The 19,006-nt window shown below is 43.1% G+C and overlaps 1 protein-coding gene across 2 annotated transcripts; it reads left to right on the top strand.

Moving 5' to 3' along the window:
• The first annotated feature begins 276 nt into the window (after positions 1–276).
• PLCXD1 (phosphatidylinositol specific phospholipase C X domain containing 1) lies at positions 277–18,801 on the top strand. Of its 2 annotated transcripts, XM_041422116.1 has the most exons (8): positions 347–405; positions 4,320–4,411; positions 4,865–5,007; positions 8,310–8,446; positions 11,636–11,764; positions 12,289–12,444; positions 15,876–16,059; positions 17,336–18,801. In XM_041422116.1, exons 3-8 carry the CDS (start codon positions 4,896–4,898, stop codon positions 17,629–17,631), a joined length of 1,014 nt encoding a protein of 337 aa, XP_041278050.1. In that variant the 5' UTR covers positions 347–405; positions 4,320–4,411; positions 4,865–4,895; the 3' UTR covers positions 17,632–18,801. The 2 variants fall into 2 exon arrangements, with proteins under 2 accessions (XP_041278049.1, XP_041278050.1); XM_041422115.1 differs by lacking the exon at positions 4,320–4,411 and having other exon boundaries at positions 277–405.
• Positions 18,802–19,006: the final 205 nt, after the last annotated feature.

The following is a 19,006-nucleotide window of genomic DNA, read 5'->3' as shown; positions in this document are numbered from 1 at the left end:
TGACAAGCTCTGCTGGACAGACACAGTAATAAGATACTTCTAACGTATCTGTATATTTGTAAATATTTATCTTAAGCCTTCTTGCATTAATAGATTTCAAATGCAACAGCAGCATGGCACACTGCTAACCTGGCGCTTTCCCCGCCTGTCCCTGCCCGCAGGCTCCTCCTGGAGCAATGCCTCGTCAGCCCAGAGAGCGGCTCTGCGCTTCGGGCAGCGCCACTCCACCACAACCACTTCTCCTCCTCTTCTTCATCCCTCCCGCCCCTTCTTCACCCTCCTCAAACCTGCGGCCACTTCAGCCGGGCGGGGCAGCTCCGCCCCGCCTGGGTGCGGGGCCCGGGGCGAGCTGGGGTGTGCACGGCTTCCCGAGGAGCCGACATGGAAACGGAGTCGTTCCTCGGAGTGAGTACAGCAGTGGCGAGGGAGAGGGAGGGAGGCAGGGATGCGGCTCCTCGGGGGGTCCGGCAGCGGGAGGCGGGGGCAGCGCGGAGCCCTGCTCCCCACCCAGGGGAGCCCTGAGGGGCCGGCGGGCCGCTGAGGGGCTGGCGGGCCGCTCCTCGCCGGGGGGCTCGGGAACTGCTCCTCACAGGGGTTCCTGTAACTCCCGTGAGGGTTTTTTTAGCTTCTGGGTCGGCTGCAGCACATGTTTTACTGATGTCATCATGAGTCGTTCTTTAATTATATCTGCCTCCCGGAACTGCGTTGGCCGGGGTTTGGCCGTGTCCCAGCGCTCGTGGCCGGCGGGGCACAGCCGCTCTGGGCGAGGGACAGTCCCGATGCTCTCGGTGTCCTGGGGCTGGAGGATGGTGATCTCTAGCGGCTTTACACGTCTGCATGTTTTATTGCTTGTTTATTGCACGTGTCACGGTAAAGTCCTCAAAACGTAATTGCTGCTGTGTGCAGAGCACCCAGGGCAGGTCAGACGGCTGATGTGAACAAGGGGAGCGAGGGTGGTTAGGGCAGGCTGCTCCTGACTGGAAGCCAAGTGCCCACCAGAGTCTCTCTATCACTCTCCTGCTCAGGGAACGGGAGAGACAAATGTAACGAAAGGCTCATAGGCCGAGGTAAAGACAGGGAGAGATCACTCACCAGGTACTGTCACTAAAAAAGGGAAAGCAGACTCGACCTGGGGAAAATATTGATTTCATTACCAATGAAATCACAGTAAGGTAATGAGAAATAACCAGCAAATCTTAGAACACCTACCCCCCACCCCTCCATTCTCCCAGGGTGCAACTTCACTGATGATTTCCTGATTTCCTCTACCTGCAGTGGCACAAGGGGATGTGAAATGGGGGCTGAGGTGAGTTCATCAAATATTGTTTCTGCTAATCCTTCCTCCTCAGGAGGAGGACCCCTCACAGTCTTCTGCTCCAGCATGGTCCCTCCTATGGGAGACAGTCCTCCACAAATTTCTCCAACATCAGTCCTTCCCAAGAGCTGCAGTTCTTTGTGATCTGCTCCAATGTGGGTCCTTTCCATAGGGTCACAAGTCCTGCCAGCAAACCTGCTCCAGCGTGGGCTCCTCTCTCCATGAGACCACAGATCTTGGCAGAAGCCTGCTCCCACATGGGCTTCCCATGGGGTCACATTCTCCTTTGGGCATTCACCAGCTCTAGTGTGGGACCCTCCACAGGCTGCAGGTGGAGGACTCTGCTCCAGAATGAATCTCTATGAACTGCAGGGACACAGCTGCCTCACCATGGTCTTCACCATGGGCTGCAGGTGAATCTCTGCTCCCATGCCTGGAGCACCTCCTGCCCCTCCTTCTCCACTGGCCCTGGTGTCTGCAGAGTTGTCCCTCTCACATATTTTTACTCCTCTTTTCCTGGCTGCTGTTGCACAGCAACTTTTTCCCCCTTCTTGAACCTGTTACCCCAGAGGCTCTACCACTGTTGTTGATGGGCTCAACCTTGGCCCGCCTTGGAGCCAGCTGGCATTGCCTCTGTTCTGCGTGGGGAGAGTTTCTGGCAGCTTCTCACAGGAATCAGCTCTGTAGACTCCCTCACTATCAAAGTCTTGCCATGCAAACCCAACACAGTAGTTTATCACAGTACTGTGTGTAGGGTGGACTTACCTGTCTGGAAAAGGGGAATAAAGAAGGAGTTCTTATTTGTGAAGTTTAGGATTTAGTCATGAGAGACAGCAGCTAATGGCTGCAGTTTCATTTCTCCAAGTAAGCCTTGGTTTCTCCCTAAAGGTTGCCCCTCAAACACATGGCAGCAGCTGAGTTTAGAGGTGGCAGGGTGAACATCTAGGGCTTTGCATTGCATGGGGGAGTGGGACAGTCACTTTTGTACAGGACTTGATCAGCACATGGCCATGGTGCAGTTCCTGCCAGGCACTGCCAGTGGCTGCCATCCCCAGTCACAGGGTACTGCGGAAGAAGAGGATGAGGAGAAGGAGATGTGCATCTCTCACCTGTCTGTGTTTGCAGGACTGCAGCATATCTTGGTCTTTGCTGTTTCTGCTCTCTGCTGGCTTTCCTCAGGCCCAGCAGGACACTCTTTGTGAAGTGTCCTGGTCCTGCAGAGGCTGGGGCATTGATGGCATCTGTGCTGCCTGTGGGCTCTGGCTGCACAAGGGATCTCTTATACAGCTCAGTAAAGGCAATTGCAGGGCTTGATGCCTTTGGAGGGACTCCTGAGCATGTGCTGTCCTGTCTCCGTGGTGAACTGGAGAAAGGCATGGCAGAAATCCAGCTTTTTTCTGTCAGCTGTGAGGCTGTGCCTGTGTTAGCCCAAGGAAGGCAGTGAGAGCACATGGCAGGAGGAGAGTGGCAGCAGGCAAACCTGCACCCTTGGATGCATCCTGGGGGTGCTGTCAGTGCAAAGGAACCTGTGCCAGGACAAGGTGTGACCGCCTGGCAGGGCTTAAGGGTCTTACTATGGGTCCCTGGGGTAATGGGTGCCTGCTGTGGGGGAGCATGGGTGGCTTTGGGGTATTGGAGAGCCCCAAAGGCTCTGGAAAGGGAGCTGCAAATCTCCCTGCTCAAAAGAGGAAAAGCAGTGCTTGTAGTCAGGTCTCTAGTCTGCACACAAGAGCTGCATAAGTGCTGCCATATGCTGGTGTGTTGCAGCCTCAGAGCTCAGCTTCAGAGCTGGAGAAGAAGAGAGACCATCCAGTCTTTATAAACAGAAATGCTGTTTTAAGCACCTGCAGCCCCTGCCTATGCTGATGCTACTTGGTACAGAGACTAGAGCAGAGCAGCTGTGGGTGAGGAGTGGTGTGCAGTGTGATGAAGCATGAAACAGAAAAAGGTGACAAAATGAGCTGCAGACATCTGTTGTCTGAATAAGGGTCTGTGGGGGACAGAAGCTCATCATATTAAAGTGCAAAGGATCTGCCTGAGATCTGAATATTTTTCCCAGAATAAGAATAGCTGATGTGGCATATAGTGACCATTTGTTTCTTTCAACTCAAAGATGCACTGAAGGCACAGCAAGGCAGGCTAGGCAGGTGATGCTTTGTGCATTGGCTATATAAAAGCAGATTGTATCTTTTTGTGTTGTATGGATATAAAACTTAGGAATGCAATTCCTAAAGTTGCCTTTTAGATGGCCCTATGTGACTGTCAAAAGAAAAAAAATCTATCGCACCATGTTTAAGGAAATGTTCTTCGTATAAGCACTCTGGCTCTCCAGTATATAAGGAAAAAACCAATCACCTCCTAGGAAAACAATCTTGAATGAATGTGCTAAGATGCAGCAAAAGAGACCAGGGACCAGTGAGGGTGTTTGCAGAGTACAAAACCTTAAAAATATGTATCTGACTGTGATTGCAGTAGCAGACAAGAAGGAATCATTTACACTGGCAGCTTTTAAAAAAGGCGTTAAAAAGGCAGCTGTGATATTGGTAGTATATTGGCAGTCACTGTGCCATCTCAGTGCCAAAAGAAACTCTCCCACTAGCTGTGACAAAATAAAGCCTTGAAAGCAGGGAAAAGAAGGAAGGCTGTAATCCCCAGACCACCACCTGAACTAGGAACATCCTAGGGAAAAAACCCCCAAAACACGGAGAGCTTATTTTTGTGTTCTGCACAATCCAGGAGATCTTAAAATGAAAAATGAACAGGATAACTCTAGCAGGCCCTGGTGATGGCATGATTTCACCTGAGTTTCCTTCACTGGCACTCCTGCATGACCACTGCAAATTTTGCAGAAGATCCCAGAGAAGAACAGTTCCAGAGTAGTTTCGGGAAGGTCAGACCAAACTGAAATACTTATGATCCTGGACTCATAGGGTCGATAAACACATTTTTGGTGTTCTCCAAAGCAGGAATAAGGAGAGGAAAATTTTCCTCTTTGACCCCCCAGATGCTGGCATGATCTGCAAATCCAGTGTCCTGACATCTTTGTAAAGGCTTTTCGTAGAGGTACTCCTGTGGCACCTGGTTGGATCCTTCAAGGTAAGTTCTCTAGGGTCCTGAGGATAGCAGACCCAGCCCCTGTCCCAGCCTTGCCATTGGTCCCATTGCTGTGCTCCTGGGACTGCAAAGTGTAAAGGAATGGACACAGTTTCACACTGGAGGGAGGTAGTCTTTGTGGTTTCACAATAGCCAGTACTGACAGCAATTTCTCCATACCAATGAAACTGTATATTTGTCTTGGCTTGATTTTTTCTTTCACTTGGTCAGTTTGCAAACCTGAAGCTGGAATCCACCCTTTGGCATTGTGCTGGGAGACAGTGTTATTAAAAGCAGCATATGTTGTGGTTGACAAGCTCTTGACATTTTTCTGCAACTACTTGAGGGAAGGACTGGCATTTTTTAACATCTAGAAATTCTTCCTACACAGGTGCAATGCCATTAATTCAACAGCAGTATATGGAATGGTTTATTGTTTTCCTTTTTCCCTCCCAGAACACCCTATGAAGTCCCAGAGCACATACCAATGGAAGGCCCTTTGCAAACCTTCGTTCACGTGTGCCATGAAAATGGTCAGTGGATGTCACAGTTACCAGAGAAGCTCTGGGATATTCCCCTCTATAACTTAGCTCTTCCAGGTAAAGATAAGCTTTTGTTTCTCCACTGTTTTGTTAGCTTGCCATTTAAGCATTGGAATATCCTGTTTGTCTCATTTCAGGATGGCTATGTTATTATTTGGGTCAGTGTGTGGGGGAGGGTTTGTGCGATGTTATGTGAATAATGTTGGTCTGTAATGTTTGGGGTTTCTTAGAGGGGAGGGTAACAAAGGAATTTTTTATTGTTTTTTTTAGAAATGAAAAGAAAGAGGCACTTTGCATTATCTTGTGAGATACTAAGGATTAATTTATTTGGGCAATGATAAAATTTCCCTAATTAATTCTTGTGATTTCCTAGATAATATAAATGTTAAATAAATAAAATGTTTTCAGAAGGGGAGAATTAATGTTTTACCTTATTATTTGTTTCTTTGTAGCGCCTAAAAGAGGCTGTGAAGTTGCAGAAAAAGGAGAATTGAGACTTGTAATTAACATGTTTTTATTAATGCAATCTGTTATTTTTCTACATGATCCAGTTTATAAAAACCAGATTTATCATGTTATGCATAAATGCATTTAAATGATACCTGTGTATTATTAACCTTTCTTTGGATATATTATTGCTTCTTTCTGCTGCCTTGATTTTTTCCCCTCTCATTCTGTCAAAACAAAATTATGGTATAATGTGGTTTCACTGATGCATGGAGAGGCACAGAAGGACCATCAGCTCTTGAGTGATTCCCTTTCCCTCCACATCAAAAATGGTACTAAAGAAAACTCTCACACCTGTAGATGTGACAGGTAGCTTGGGGGGAAAGCAGCACAGTGTGTAGATGAAAGTTTAGGCCACAGGATCGTAGGTTAATTTTGGGAAAGGCATATATTTAGAGATAGTGTGAAGTCTTGTCTTCAGTGGGTAGAGCCTTGGGAGAATCCAATAATTGCAGTGTTTTGGCTTTCTTCTGCCTGTTGTGAACTAATGGAGTGTGGAGTTCCAATTAAAATTGAAACCCAGAAACTTACTTCATGGAGGCTTCTTAGATAATGTAATATGAATTGATGTTAACTTCAAAACAAGCACATCTCTGTTTAGGATAAAGCCTATGTAAGAGGACTAGGACAGGTGCTATTAAAGAAACCCCTCTAGATTTCTTATTTAACCATCAAGAGAAGAAAAAAGAAAATATGTATCTGTCTTATGACTGAAGAAAGAAGGTAATAGTTTTCTCTTTTTCTATTTTGTTCCTATTGCAAAAATCATGCAAAAGTCAGTAGCACACTCAGTGGGATTTTGTTTTGTTGGAAAAGGAGCCGTGTTGTTTCTATAGGACTTCCACCTGGTGTTTCTTGGCCATCTTAGAAAGTGGAGAACCTACTGACGGGCTTGTTTGCCTTCCTGGCTCTCCTCCTAAGGGTGACCTTGTTATTCTTGAAAATGTTTGTTGTTCTTGTGAATATGCCTGCAGGGAGAACAGGCATGAAGAACAGTTGAAGGCAAGTCCATTTGAGCAAACATTAGACGACTTTTACAGAACATTGCAGGCTATTAGCTTGGAATATTTTGGTGTCTGTCCAGCTGACCCACAAAGCTGGTCTAGCCCAAGTGAGAACACAAACAGATCAAGACCAACCAGGTCAAGACAGCTCTGGCAGGTTTCCAGAGGGAGGAAATCCAGTTTGGAAGTGGAAGTTTATCTCATAGAAGGCATGCAAGAAACATGACAGCGTGGATTCTGAAAGCATGATGATGAGACAGTGGCAAATCTCATTAATTAGTGTTGTGCTTGCACCAGATGCAGCACAGTGCTGCTGGGGAGGTGTGGATTCAAGGTCTGGAGCTATTTGGCTTGGTGCTAGCTCACTACCTTTGCATCATATGTGTTGTGTCATGGATGTACCATCTTCCTTTCATTACTGTAACTCCTGACATCACAAAAGACTCATGAGTAAAAGATTACTATCCGTTTGCTGGTTGGCATCCATAGATGCAACACCCATCAATGGAATCCTGCTCATCTCTCTCAGACTTGGATTTGGTCCATGGATATTTAATAGTTTGACTCCTACATCTTCAAACACGTACTTCTTTTATTGCCTACCCTCAATACTGATCTCCCATCTGCAGTGAGTGTGTTTTGGGTATTTGAAGCAGTAAAATAAATAAAAAATGGATTTTAGAAGGTGAGAAAATTGATTGAGACATCAAACTATTATTGACAGTTCCAAAGCATTTTTACTTCCAAACCAATCATTTTTACTGTGTTTACTAGAAATATTACCACTGGCCCCAGTAAGACTGACAATTCAAGAAAGCAGTTCCTAGCACCAGTGAACAACTAATTTGACAAAAGACTTAAACCCCAAAATGATAAGCAAATTCTTTGCAGATATTCTGTTAAGATCCAAGCAAGTCACTTCACTGAGTTGTTAGCTTTTCTTATTAATGATTTATAAAACTGGAAGAAATAATGGAACAGAAAAGCTAGCAAAAACACTGGTTCTGTGTCCTGATGAAATTGTGAGTTGCAATAGTTTCATCTAAACATGATGCAAGAGATGTGTCAGATTTATTAAGACGTCAAGGAAATAAAATAATTGGGCAGATTGGTCTTGGCTCTGATGCCTGCATAATTCCCTGTGCTGGAAAGAGTCAGGTAATTTTAGAAGTCCATCAAATGAGGATCTTGTTCATCTTTCACTCATAAACTTTGATTTGCCTCAGAAACCTTCAAGCACCCACCTTGTTGTCTTTATAGGGGAGGTGGGGGTTTATTCAGGGGGACATTTTTAGCAGATATTTAAGATATAAATGGTTAAAGTGCCAAGTTAAGTGTTGGTCCAGCCAAAGGTGTAAGAAGATGAATGTCTTCTTTCAGTCATATTTTCCCATGCAGAGATGAGGGTATTGGACAATGAAATCCTGCATTTGGACAACTCTGAAAACAGGACAATTTCTAGATAAATTCAGCCTTCAGCTATTTATTCCCTGAGAAAATATGTTTTCACATCAAGGTAATTATTTTGAGGGAAGACACTATTTGAAATAAAGAATTTTATTGTGGTTTGAGGCAAACAACAGTCATGTGTAGTTCAGATGGTTTATTGAAAAGTGTCAATGCCTTCCCTTCACAAGAATTTCATGTTAACCTTATTAATGTTAGGTGAACAACCTCTGTAGACAATTCCACCTTTTTGCCATAACTACAGAAGCTCTCATTCAATATTGGTGTGTGGCTTGCAAATGTGGTGGCCTATCAGGTGTGCACCTCAAGCGTCGCCATGGAATGTGGTCTTGAGTAGTTAAGAAATGAGATTTTCTGTACATTTATTTTTGTATTCTGCAGGAAGTCACGACACTATGACCTACTGTTTGGATAAAAGCTCTGATGTCAGTGGCAACGAGTCCAAGCTGGTGAAGTTTTTAAACAAATGTCTGCCCTGCATTGTGCACCCCATTATCATGAAGTGGTCTATAACACAGGTAACCATTGTCTGGTGTTCTCTTCTTGCCTTGGCAAAGTTGAAGCTTGTGCTGCAGGGCTGAGAGCGTACCATGACAGAATAGCCTGCCGCCCAGAAATCTGTGCTCTCTTGAGATACCATGCTTGGGTGTTGTAGTTTAACTCCAGCCAGCAGCTCAGCCCTGCGCTGCTGCTTCTCATTGCCCCTGGGTGAGATAGGGGAGGGAGTTGAAGAGTAAAAGCTGGAGAACTTGTGGGTTGAGATAAAGATCTTTAATAGGTAAAGCAAAAGCCACATGTGCAAGCGAAGCAAAATAAGGAATTAATTCACCACTTCCCATGGACATGAAGGTGTTCAGTCATCTCCAAGAAGGCCAAGCTCCATCATCTGTAACGGTCTCTTAACAGGACAAACACCATCACTCTGAACGTTCCCCCTCTTCTTCCCCCAGCTTTATATGCTGAGCATGACTCCTTACGATGTGAAAAATCCCCGTGGTCAGTTAGGGTCAGCTGTCCTGGCTGTGTCCCCTCCCAGCTCCTTGTGCACCCCCAGCCTCTTTGCTGATGGGGTGGGGTGAGAGGCAGAAAAGGCCCTGACTCTGTGTACACACTTCTCAGCAACAGCAAGAACATCCCTGTGTAATCAACACTGTTTCCAACACAAATCCAAACCACAGTTCCATTCCAGCTAATATGAAGAAAATGACTCTTTCTAAATCCAGCACATCAAAGTATGAGATAGGAGCCACACATATCTGATCATCTTTTCTTGGGAAAAAGCATGCAGGTGAGGCAGGGATGATACTTATAGTTGTTGCTTAAAGCTGACCGCTTGGTACTAGAAACCATTTTTCACATGTTTATTGTGGTGGTAAAGAACATTTAATATTAATGTAATTAACAGAGGTTTTTTTTCTCTTGAACTTTGTTCAGAAGGTACTTGTCATTTTTGCTGTCACTCTTGTGTGAGACGTCAGTTGTTTCCCCCACCTATACTGGGTATTTCACCAGCAGCAGAAATAGAAGAATCCCCTGTTGAAGGGATTTTTTTTCCTGTAAAGATTAAGAGAGTGAAGGTGTGGTCCATCATGTAAGGTTTAGTTAACTTTTTAAAATGTGCAAATATTAAGCTAGCAGTTATCTCTTTGTTCCTCATAAGTGTATGTTAAGGACAAACTTGTGGATTGTGATTTAAGCTACAGCTTTTGAAGATTCTTCCAAAGAATAGACTTGCCTGATATCAAAGAGGTACTAAAAATCTTCCTGTTTTTGTTCTTATTGAAGGAGTAGTTCATTATTAGAGAATTAAAACTGTATAATTGATAAATAGCAATAAGCATGCTAAGGTTTCTTTTGTTGTGTTTGAGCAGCTCTGGCAAACTGGAATCTTAGACACAACCAAGCTATTAAATATGAACTGGCATCATGAGCTGATGTTGACAGGCACTTGCTTAGCACAGATCCTGTATTCTGAGCTGCTTTTTTGGGGGCGACTTTAGCCAGTGAAAGATGTAGAAACCTCCTAACTTGTAGGTTTCTGGCTGGCAAAGTGACCCCGTTGGTGACAAACAATCTCTTAACATCATTATAATAATTTTCTGGTCCAAACCCAGTGTGACAAGCAGGAAGTGGCCCAGTGCTGATAGGGAAGAGGCACAGCTACAATCCTGCCCTTCCTTAGCTCTGCTGTGCTCCAGTTATCTGTGTGGGGAGAGGACTCCACCCATTGGAATGCAGAACAGACACCACGGAGCCCTTCTGATGGTAGGATCCACAAGTTCCTGGATGGCCCGGTGCCTGGGAGTTGCCTGCTTGAGCCAGCCCCAATTGCTGTGGCTGTCAGTCTAGAAGCCCAGATGTTTCCTGTGTAATGGCTGTGTAACTTCCAGTCATGCCCTGGATGCCTGGTGTGAGATTGAAGCGCTGAGCAGCATTGCTCCTCAGGGCTTCCTTTTGAATTTTGCCCTTTAGGGGGCAATGTTCACACTGCCTAATTCAGTATCCAAACCCAGGTGACTAATTAGAGAGTCTAATTTATCTCGTTTTCCTGTGTAGTCAACAGATAAGAAATTAATTAATCTGAAAGGCAGTTCAGAACAGCAATTTCATTTGGTGCTTCTTCTGGCCACAGAGGTTATAAATGACCTAGGGATGTGGATCATCCTTCAACCCCTCCAGCCTGGTGGAGACCCAGCAGGCCCAGGAGGAGCTGTTGGCCAGACCCGCTGCACCTCTGGACCCTGGGGCATACGGGGCTGGTCTGTTCCAGCCTAGCCCCTTGGGCAGGCTAAATTCATGTCCAAAGAACAGGAAGTTAGGGGCTTAAACTAAGCAAGGTGAGAATCCTGCCATGTGCCTTAAGCTCTGCCACAGTGCTAAAGCTACGAATTTGGATATTCAAAAGCAATGCCTTGTACTGATTTAGCTTTCATTGAATCCCCTCTGACTTAAATCAGTATAATGTATGGTTTCTGAAGCCTAAATTTTTATCCCTAGCAGGTTGAACTAAGATGAGCTGGTGTTTAAACATATTTAATTAAATTGATTCTATTTTCTTTTGCTAAGAGAGTCTTGGTGTAAGGAAAACACATATAATTTGGAGCTTTTTGCTTCAGAAGTAGCTTTATCACCTGTTCTATTCAGCCTTCAAATCCAGTGGAAGTACTCTGATGGAAGCGGATCTAGAGGAGTGCCTCTGTTTTGTAGGACTTCTACAGGTTAATTCAAACTTCATAAAAAACTGTATCTTGAAAAAGAACAATAGCCAGTAGTTTCTATTTTTGTTTTCCTTCTGTTGAGGATGTGTGAGGTCCGCAGAGACAACCATGGAAAAGTCTTTGATCTAATAAGATAAATATGGCATTTCTAACTTGCTGATCCTGCAATTGTTTTTTAAATGAATAGTTGTGTGAAGAGCAAGCATGTATTTATGTACAGGTTAATTGATTTTTAACTTTCAGAATACAACAAGGGCACCTGTCTGAAACTAATCTAATATGTACTTGCAGTTAATGCAAGTACAAAATTGGAAATCCCTCTTGCCAGAGAGCAAAATGCTCACTGTGCCATACAGTGACATTTTAAAGACGAAAGACCTGTGAAAAATGCCATAGGACTAAATTTGTACCCCTCTTTTAGCTTTCTAAACTAAAGAAACAAATGTCTTTCAAATTCTCAGTACCTTTGTCTTCTGTTTCACCTTTCAGGTCCTGACTGTGACAGAGCAACTTGAGGCTGGAGTTAGATACCTGGATTTCAGGATCGCCCACAAGGCTAATGATCCTTCTATGAATTTGTACTTTGTGCACATGGTTTACACAACTGTTACTGTGCAGGTATTTTCCTTACCTTTGTGATGGCTATAAAACCAGTGCCATTTTTTCATTAAGGGCTATCATAATCCAGAAATGCTGGTCTAAAGTCTTCTGAGTAGGTTGTTTGTTTTTCTTTTGTGAGGACTTCAAACTAGAGAAAATCAGCAGGGCTGGAAGTTAGTTTCAGCAGCTGCACTCATATTGGAGCATCAATGTTTTCCTTTTCCTCAAACCAGACTCTTTGTGCCTGCTTTCCACTGCCTATCCCCTACAACATGCCCGATGTTCTGGGGTTCATCACATGTTGTCCCAGGATGATATACAGGACATTCCTTTTTCCCTGATAAGGAGAGAAGTTGTTAAAGAGAAGAAGGCATTAAAAGACCTATATAATTACAGAAACACTTTTTTTATTTTTTGAGAAAATGTAGTTTTTTGTTATTGTGATTGTGAGTCTACTCCACCATTACTGCTCTGTTGATTGTATGTCCTTAGCCCTGCATAGCATAGATGACTTTCTAAGCTGCCATACCTCTTTCTTGTAGGATATTCTGTGGGAAATATTGAGGTGGTTAGAAACTCATCCTCAGGAAGTTGTTATCATAGCCTGCAGGAATTTTGATGGATTAACCAAAAGACTTCATAATCATCTTGTTGCCTGTATAAAAGAGATTTTCCAGTGTAAACTGTGTCCTAGAAATGTAAGTATGAGATAATTTTTTTCACATTTTAAAAGAATGATACACCACAGTGAGATCTTTGGAAATTTTTAGATATATTCTACTTTCACTGTGGTTTTAACCTTTGAAAAGTAATGCAGTAATTTGCTGCATTACAGATAGGTCATTACATAATAGAACTGGGGAGATAAAACAAACATACATTCCACAGTGTTGAGGAGGGAATTAAATTTGACTGTTACGTATGTGGGACAATAGTAGAGACAACTGTCATCCATTGTCCTGTCTGAGTTTTCTTGGAAAGGAAATGGAAAAGAAGAGAGAAAAGAAAAGAGAGGAAAAGAAAGGAAAATGAAAGAAAAAAGAAAGTAAAACAAAAGTTGTGCATCTTATATTTATTATTTAGAATTTAAAGAATCCATTTTCTGCATTTTCACAGCAATAATTATAAATTAATTTTTTTCTATTGAAAACAGTTTAGGTTGGAAGTGACCTCTGGAGGTCATCTGGTCCAATACCACCATGCAAAGTAGGACCAGCTTCCAAGTTACGCTGGGCTGTGTCCTGTTCATTCTTGATTATGTCCAAGGATGGAGATTTCACAACCTTTCTCTGCAAAACTTGATCACTCTCACAATAACCTTGTTTTCCTTCTCTATCTGATAGGAATCTCTCTTGTGTCTGCTGACTTCCATCCTTTGCTGTGCATATCTGGGGAGTCTTCTCTACATTTACCCGTTAGGTATTTGCAGATGGAGTAAGACCTGCCCAGTCTCCTCTTTTCATGCTGGACAGACTCAGCTCCCTCAGCTTGTCCTTGTGTGTCATGCTCCAGCCTCTGCTCCAGCCTCTGCTAGCTCTGGTGGTGTGCTGCTGGATTCACTCCAGCCTGTCAGTGATTTCTGTGTACTGGGGAAGCCCAGCTGGAAACAATACCTGAGCTGCAGTCCCACAACTGCTGAATAGAAGGGAGGATCCCCTTTTCTTGATTTGCTGTCTGTGCCTTTGCTAATACAGCCCAGTTCACAACTGACCTTTGCCAGGTGAGCCCAGTGCTGGCTCATGTGCAGCTTGATGCCTGCGAGAATCTTCAGGTCCTTTTCTGCAAAGCAGGTTTCTTGCCAGCTTCCACCAGTCTGTCCTAGTGTCTGGGGTTAGTCTGTTCAGAACTTTGCATTTGATTTTGGTGAAATTCATGAGGTTTCTGTCAACCTGTTGAGGTCCCTCTTAATAGCATCTCTGCCCTCAGTGCATTTCTGGTGGCATTGACTTTCCTGGTCCTGACCTCCTAACCAGTCTTACAGTTACCCATACCTCCAGAAAAGCCTTAATTTAAATCAGAAAATATTTGATTGCTACATTTTATAAGCTGAGACTTTTAGTTCCCTCTGTTTTTTACAAGGTGTGGGAGCTTCTAGTAGTTAAACAATTAACATTTCAAAGATGCAGAGGAACAGTGGGTTTTCTCTGGAGATGTGAGTGGTACAGGAGAATGATGACCCTGTTCACGATTCAAATTCAGCCTTTGAAGCTGGTGTATCAGTAATGTGTGAGTATTACCACTTCAAAGCATTTTGTACAGCAAAGTTAAAATAGAACAATTCTCAGCAAAACTGGGGATTCTGAATATTCAGGCCTCAGCTGAATAACTGAAGACCTGAGTGACACACTATTTTATTGTTTCCCCAAATAATTTGAGTGTGTAAGTTGTGGATGAGCAGAGATACTGGAGAAGGTGGTCAAATTTGCTTTCAAACACATGGCCAGTTCTTAAACAGAAGAGAGTTATTAACTGCAAAAGGGGAAAGTTGCTGATGACAATTTCTGAATTGAATGTATTGAAAGAATGGTCTGAAATCACTTCACTGAAGAAAGAACATTTCTGAGTTGTGTCCAGGAGGATGGAGGAAGAGAACTGGAGAAAAGACAAACCAGTTACTTCCCTTGAGTAAGAAAACTTTATATCTGTGGGATCTGTGACCAGCATAATGGATCTCACCATTTTTGCTAGTGGTACCATTGCAGGTTAGGCGCCTGTTGGATTTTTCAAGATCACAGATTTAGATTTGCCATTGAATATCCAAGTGCTTGCTGACTTACTCTGAAATAAACTGCTACCTACTGTCTTTCAAACCTCATCTCTGTTGTCATACAGAATTAAGTGTGAAAGTGTTTATGAAGCAGCTGCTCAGGCAAGGTCTGTATGTAGTACTGGTACAGGCCACAGTGTGACAATATTACACTGCATTTAAAATTTTAATTGTCTTAACTATTCAAGGTGTCTTCCTTTGATCTGGATTACTAAGGTTTAAAAATCCCTTGTTAGATTTTCATTTCTGGTTTGCTTGCATAATAAGCACCTGTGTTCATATACACATCTCTGGTAGCTTTTTTTTTTTTTTTTGCTTTTATTGCACATCTTTGCTTATTTGTGTAAGAGATTCCAGCTTTAGAAGGGCAGCTGGAATAAAGCAAAGGCTTCAGTCAACCACAATGTTTTGTAGCTTAAGAAGTTTGTGTCTTAATTTTGCAATATTTTTTGACCTAATAGAAGCTTGCATTCTCTCTTTTGTGGATGAACTGAGCCAGATTCATTCAACACACAGATTTCTTCTAATATTTGCCTTACTAATTTTCAAGTGCCTTTGGCTTTTATTTAAGTTAATAACCTAATAAGAACATCAAAAGCCACCATTTCTTTTTCACAAGCAGCAAATGTGGTTTTTAACCACAACATTCTTAGAAATAACAATGCTTGTTAAATATGTTGGTTTTGCAAATAAATCTAGTCAGAGGGCCTCAGTTCTCTCCAAGGGTAACTTCTGAGGCTGGAAAATGTAATTTCATATTGAGATGCTTAAATTGAACAGCTATTTTAGCCCATCTATCTGATAGAGAAAATGTCTGACTCAGGTCTTCCTCTCAATTAAAAATGTTTGGAGCATTCCAATTTCATAAACTTTTCACTTTCAAAAATGAGAATTAATGTAGCTCTTGGTGACCCACATTTAGTTTTACCAAGTTTTAAGCAGTTCAGTTTTCTTTGGTGGTTACTGTGCCAAATTTGCATTAATGTGAGGAATCTGCCAAAATGATTCCCGCTTCTCTCTGTCAGCATTCCTGCAGCAGATGGTCTCTGTCTTCCTCCCCTAACAAACTTCCAGCAGAGGCTTGTGCATGAGGGCTGACACAGGGATGGTTTCCTGTGATGCAGGTGTAAGACCTTGAGTTATGGACATGATCATAGCTGAATTGTTTGAGGAAAGGATGAATTTGCTGAAGCTCTCAGGGTCCTATTGCCCTGCAGCTCATAAACCAGCCCATCACCTACTGGGCTGCTCATTTAAACCCTTTATCTGAACTGAATCTGTGCCAAGGTGCTGTCTCACAGTATGTGCACATAGGGAACGCTGCTGTGTTGCTGACTCCAACCTGGGCATGCTTCCTTTTAGGTGGTGCCAACACTGCGGACCATGTGGCACCTCGGCCATCAGGTTATAGTGTCGTACGAAGAGGAGGTGGAACTGGAGAAGCACTGTGAGCTGTGGCCCCCCATCCCATACTGGTGGGGAAACAAAACATCCACTCGTGCTCTTATCCGGTATTTGGAGCGCATGAAGCGGATGGGCCGGCCAGGTAGGCACAGGGAGTTCGCTCGGAGGAGAGAAGGGACACTTACAGCCGTGCAAAACAAGTAGGAAGCTGGGCAATTGTTGCCTTATGGGATATAACCACCCTGTGTGTGCTGTGTGCCCATGGCTGCTGAGTGCTCTGCCTCCCCTGGGCGAGTGTGACACTGCCCTTGGTGGTGTGGGTACTGTCAGTGTACACACACACACACAGAGACCACAGAGATTGTGGTGGCCACCTCGCCGGTGTGACCCACAGAAAGGGAGCCCTCAGTGCAGACTCACTGGCACCATTGTGCCTGCCTCATGGGCAGGAGGCTGCTTCCTCAGTCCAGGGCTTGCTGCTTCAGGCAGCACAGATGGTGAGAGAAGAGCATTCCACTAGCCTTGTTGTTAAAGGAAGCCCCTACAAGGTTTCTCTCAGGGGACACCTTATCAGTCTCTACAGCTACTTGAAAGGAGGTTGTAGCCAGGTGGAAATTGGCCTCTTCTCGAAGCAGCCAGAAGAGGAAATGGCCTCAGGCCAGGGGAGATGCTGAGATTGGAAGTCAGGAACTATTTCTCCACTGAAAGGGTGGTTAAGCCTTGGAATGGGCTGCCCAGGGGGTGATGGAGTCTCTGGAGGTGTTCAAGAAACAACTGGATGTGGCACTTAGTGCCATGGTTTAGCTGTCATGGTGGTGTTTGGTCAAATGTTGGACTCGATGATCTTGGAGGCCTTTTCCAACCTTAATAAACCTGTGATACGAGAGCAGTACGAGAAGGGTGTAGCTGCACATGGAACAGCAGCACTCAAGCATGCTGGTGTGGTGTAATCTGACTGAGGTTCAGTTCAGAACCTCTGACACAGCTTTTGAAGTGAATGCACAGGGTGGTGATGGGGGAGCCGCTTCAGAAGCACACTCCCCAGCCGGAGGGTGCACCCTGTGCTCCCATCCATTGCAGGGGAAGGCTAAGTGTTTGGAAGCAACCCTCACAGAAACAGAGGAGTAATTTACAGAGGACTAGTCAGTGGAGAACCTTTAGACTGCAATGAATAACTAGACAAATTTAGCTAAACTGGAATGTTTGGATAACAGAGTGTGGCTCAGGAATTGTTTACTACAGCATGAAGTTGCAACAAGAGGAAACAGTTACAGGGACATGAAACAATACAGAAAAAGTGTGAAGTTAGTATTTTAATGATCCCCACTGGAATGAGATGTGAAGGTAATGCAATACTGAGAAGTTTCTCTCCTCCTCAAAAGAAAATTTAATGTGTCACTTTCTGATTTTTGTTTCAGGAAAATTCTTTGTGGCAGGGATTAACCTTACTGAAAATTTAAGGTATATCCTCGTGCACCCATTTGGATCACTGAAGAAAATGACACTCCAGAGTCTTCCATGTTTGAAAATCTGGATAAAGCAGCAGTATCCAGGACCAAAAAAAAAATGTATTAACATCATTGCTGGAGACTTTATAGGAAACAATGGTTTTGTCAAAGATGTGATAGAACTTAACACAAAAATTAATCCTCCATTACACTGTCAAAGTGAGCTGGAACAAATAGCATTTAATTCTCAGCTTCTCAATCTCTGAAAAGTTGAAAAGGCTTTGTCTGCATTTATTGTGCCCTGCTGTAAACATCCTCAATCCCATAAAGGTCCAATTAATTTAAACCGGGAATGCTTTCAAGGCTTAGTAGGAAAAGGTCTTTCAACATCATCAGTTTTGAAGCCTTTGGACAGAAAAGAGGGCAGGTACCTTGCTGAAGTCTCTAAAGAACTATGGCATAGGTGTAATTTTTTTGGAGATGCTTTGATTCTGTAGCAGCTGGCACGACTGAAAGTCCCAAGAACTCAATCTTATTTTACATAGGACTAAGAAGGAGGAAAATGTCAGTAGTTGCATGATTTAGAGGTAAGATTTTATCTTTCTTATAATTGTAAGGATATTCTGCACTAATTGCAAACCAAGTTCTTAATCTTTTATATCAGTCTGAAATTGACTTGTTGGTTTTCATAGTTTCTGTTAAACAAAAGGAACAGTTAAAAATATTTTTGATATACCAGAGATGCTGCACTGACAATCCAGTTTGAAATGATGTTATACATACACACCAATGTGCTGAGTATCACTTGTGAGCTGCCTTATGAACAGGGTAGCCCCAAAATTATTTGGCATTTTTAAGAGGTAATTGAATTTGCACTTAGTCATGCCAGTTCTGCAGGGATAAAGACACCAAAATGAGGCCCTCACACAGTTTGTCTGTGGCAGTTAAACATTTTACTAGGTGTTGACTAAGTATGCCTTACACTGAAAATAAACACAGAGGAAACAAATTCCTGATCTTAACTTAAACTGCCCTAGAAATACAGATTCTTGGCTTCTATCATGCTCATTTGGGGTTTCACACCTGGTCTTTTATTTAGCTATTTTAGTAGCTCTGTAATTATTTCTCCTCTCACTAAGTAGTTTTTGTGCATGTCAAAACTAAGAGGTTTGTGCTATTTCCCATCACATATTAATTCTGTTTTTCTAAATGAACTGTGTAATAACAGATCATCAAGAAGGCAAGAAAAATGTCAAGCATCAGGACTGAAATAAAACCAATTAAAGTTCACTATGCAACTTCATCTATATACCTCACTTTTTAGATGCACTTTAAATACAAAAGCTAAATTCAGATGTCTGCTAATGTTTGCAGAAGTTCTCCTGCTTATCTTTTGTGCCCTCTTTTGTACTCTTGTTATTCTCAATAAAACTTGATCTCTCTCTGTAATATAGAGTGAAATAGTTTGGTTTCTCCTTTCTGTGATGTTGTTTTATTGATTCTCAGTAGTAATTCATAACTTAAGAAGTGGCTCTGTTGTGGTTGTGGGTTTTTTTCCTTTTGTTTTCTTCTGTGAAAAGGTTTGCTGTACCTTAAATATTTTCTCCAAGAACTGACATAGTAATAGGTAATGTGGATAAA

This window comes from Onychostruthus taczanowskii, unplaced genomic scaffold (assembly GCF_017590055.1).
Source record: "Onychostruthus taczanowskii isolate IOZ18803 unplaced genomic scaffold, ASM1759005v1 scaffold71, whole genome shotgun sequence".
Classification (NCBI taxonomy): Eukaryota; Metazoa; Chordata; class Aves; order Passeriformes; family Passeridae; genus Onychostruthus; species Onychostruthus taczanowskii.
This window is presented reverse-complemented; position numbering and strand designations above follow the sequence as displayed.

Bases quoted from the DNA above. Each gene is read 5' to 3' on its own strand.
- PLCXD1 (XM_041422115.1), top strand. From the start codon at position 4,896: ATGGAAGGCCCTTTGCAAACCTTCGTTCACGTGTGCCATGAAAATGGT. The intron at 5,008-8,309 runs GTAAAGATAAGC...TGTATTCTGCAG, and splicing joins CTATAACTTAGCTCTTCCAG to GAAGTCACGACACTATGACC. The intron at 12,445-15,875 runs GTAAGTATGAGA...GCTTCCTTTTAG, and splicing joins GTAAACTGTGTCCTAGAAAT to GTGGTGCCAACACTGCGGAC.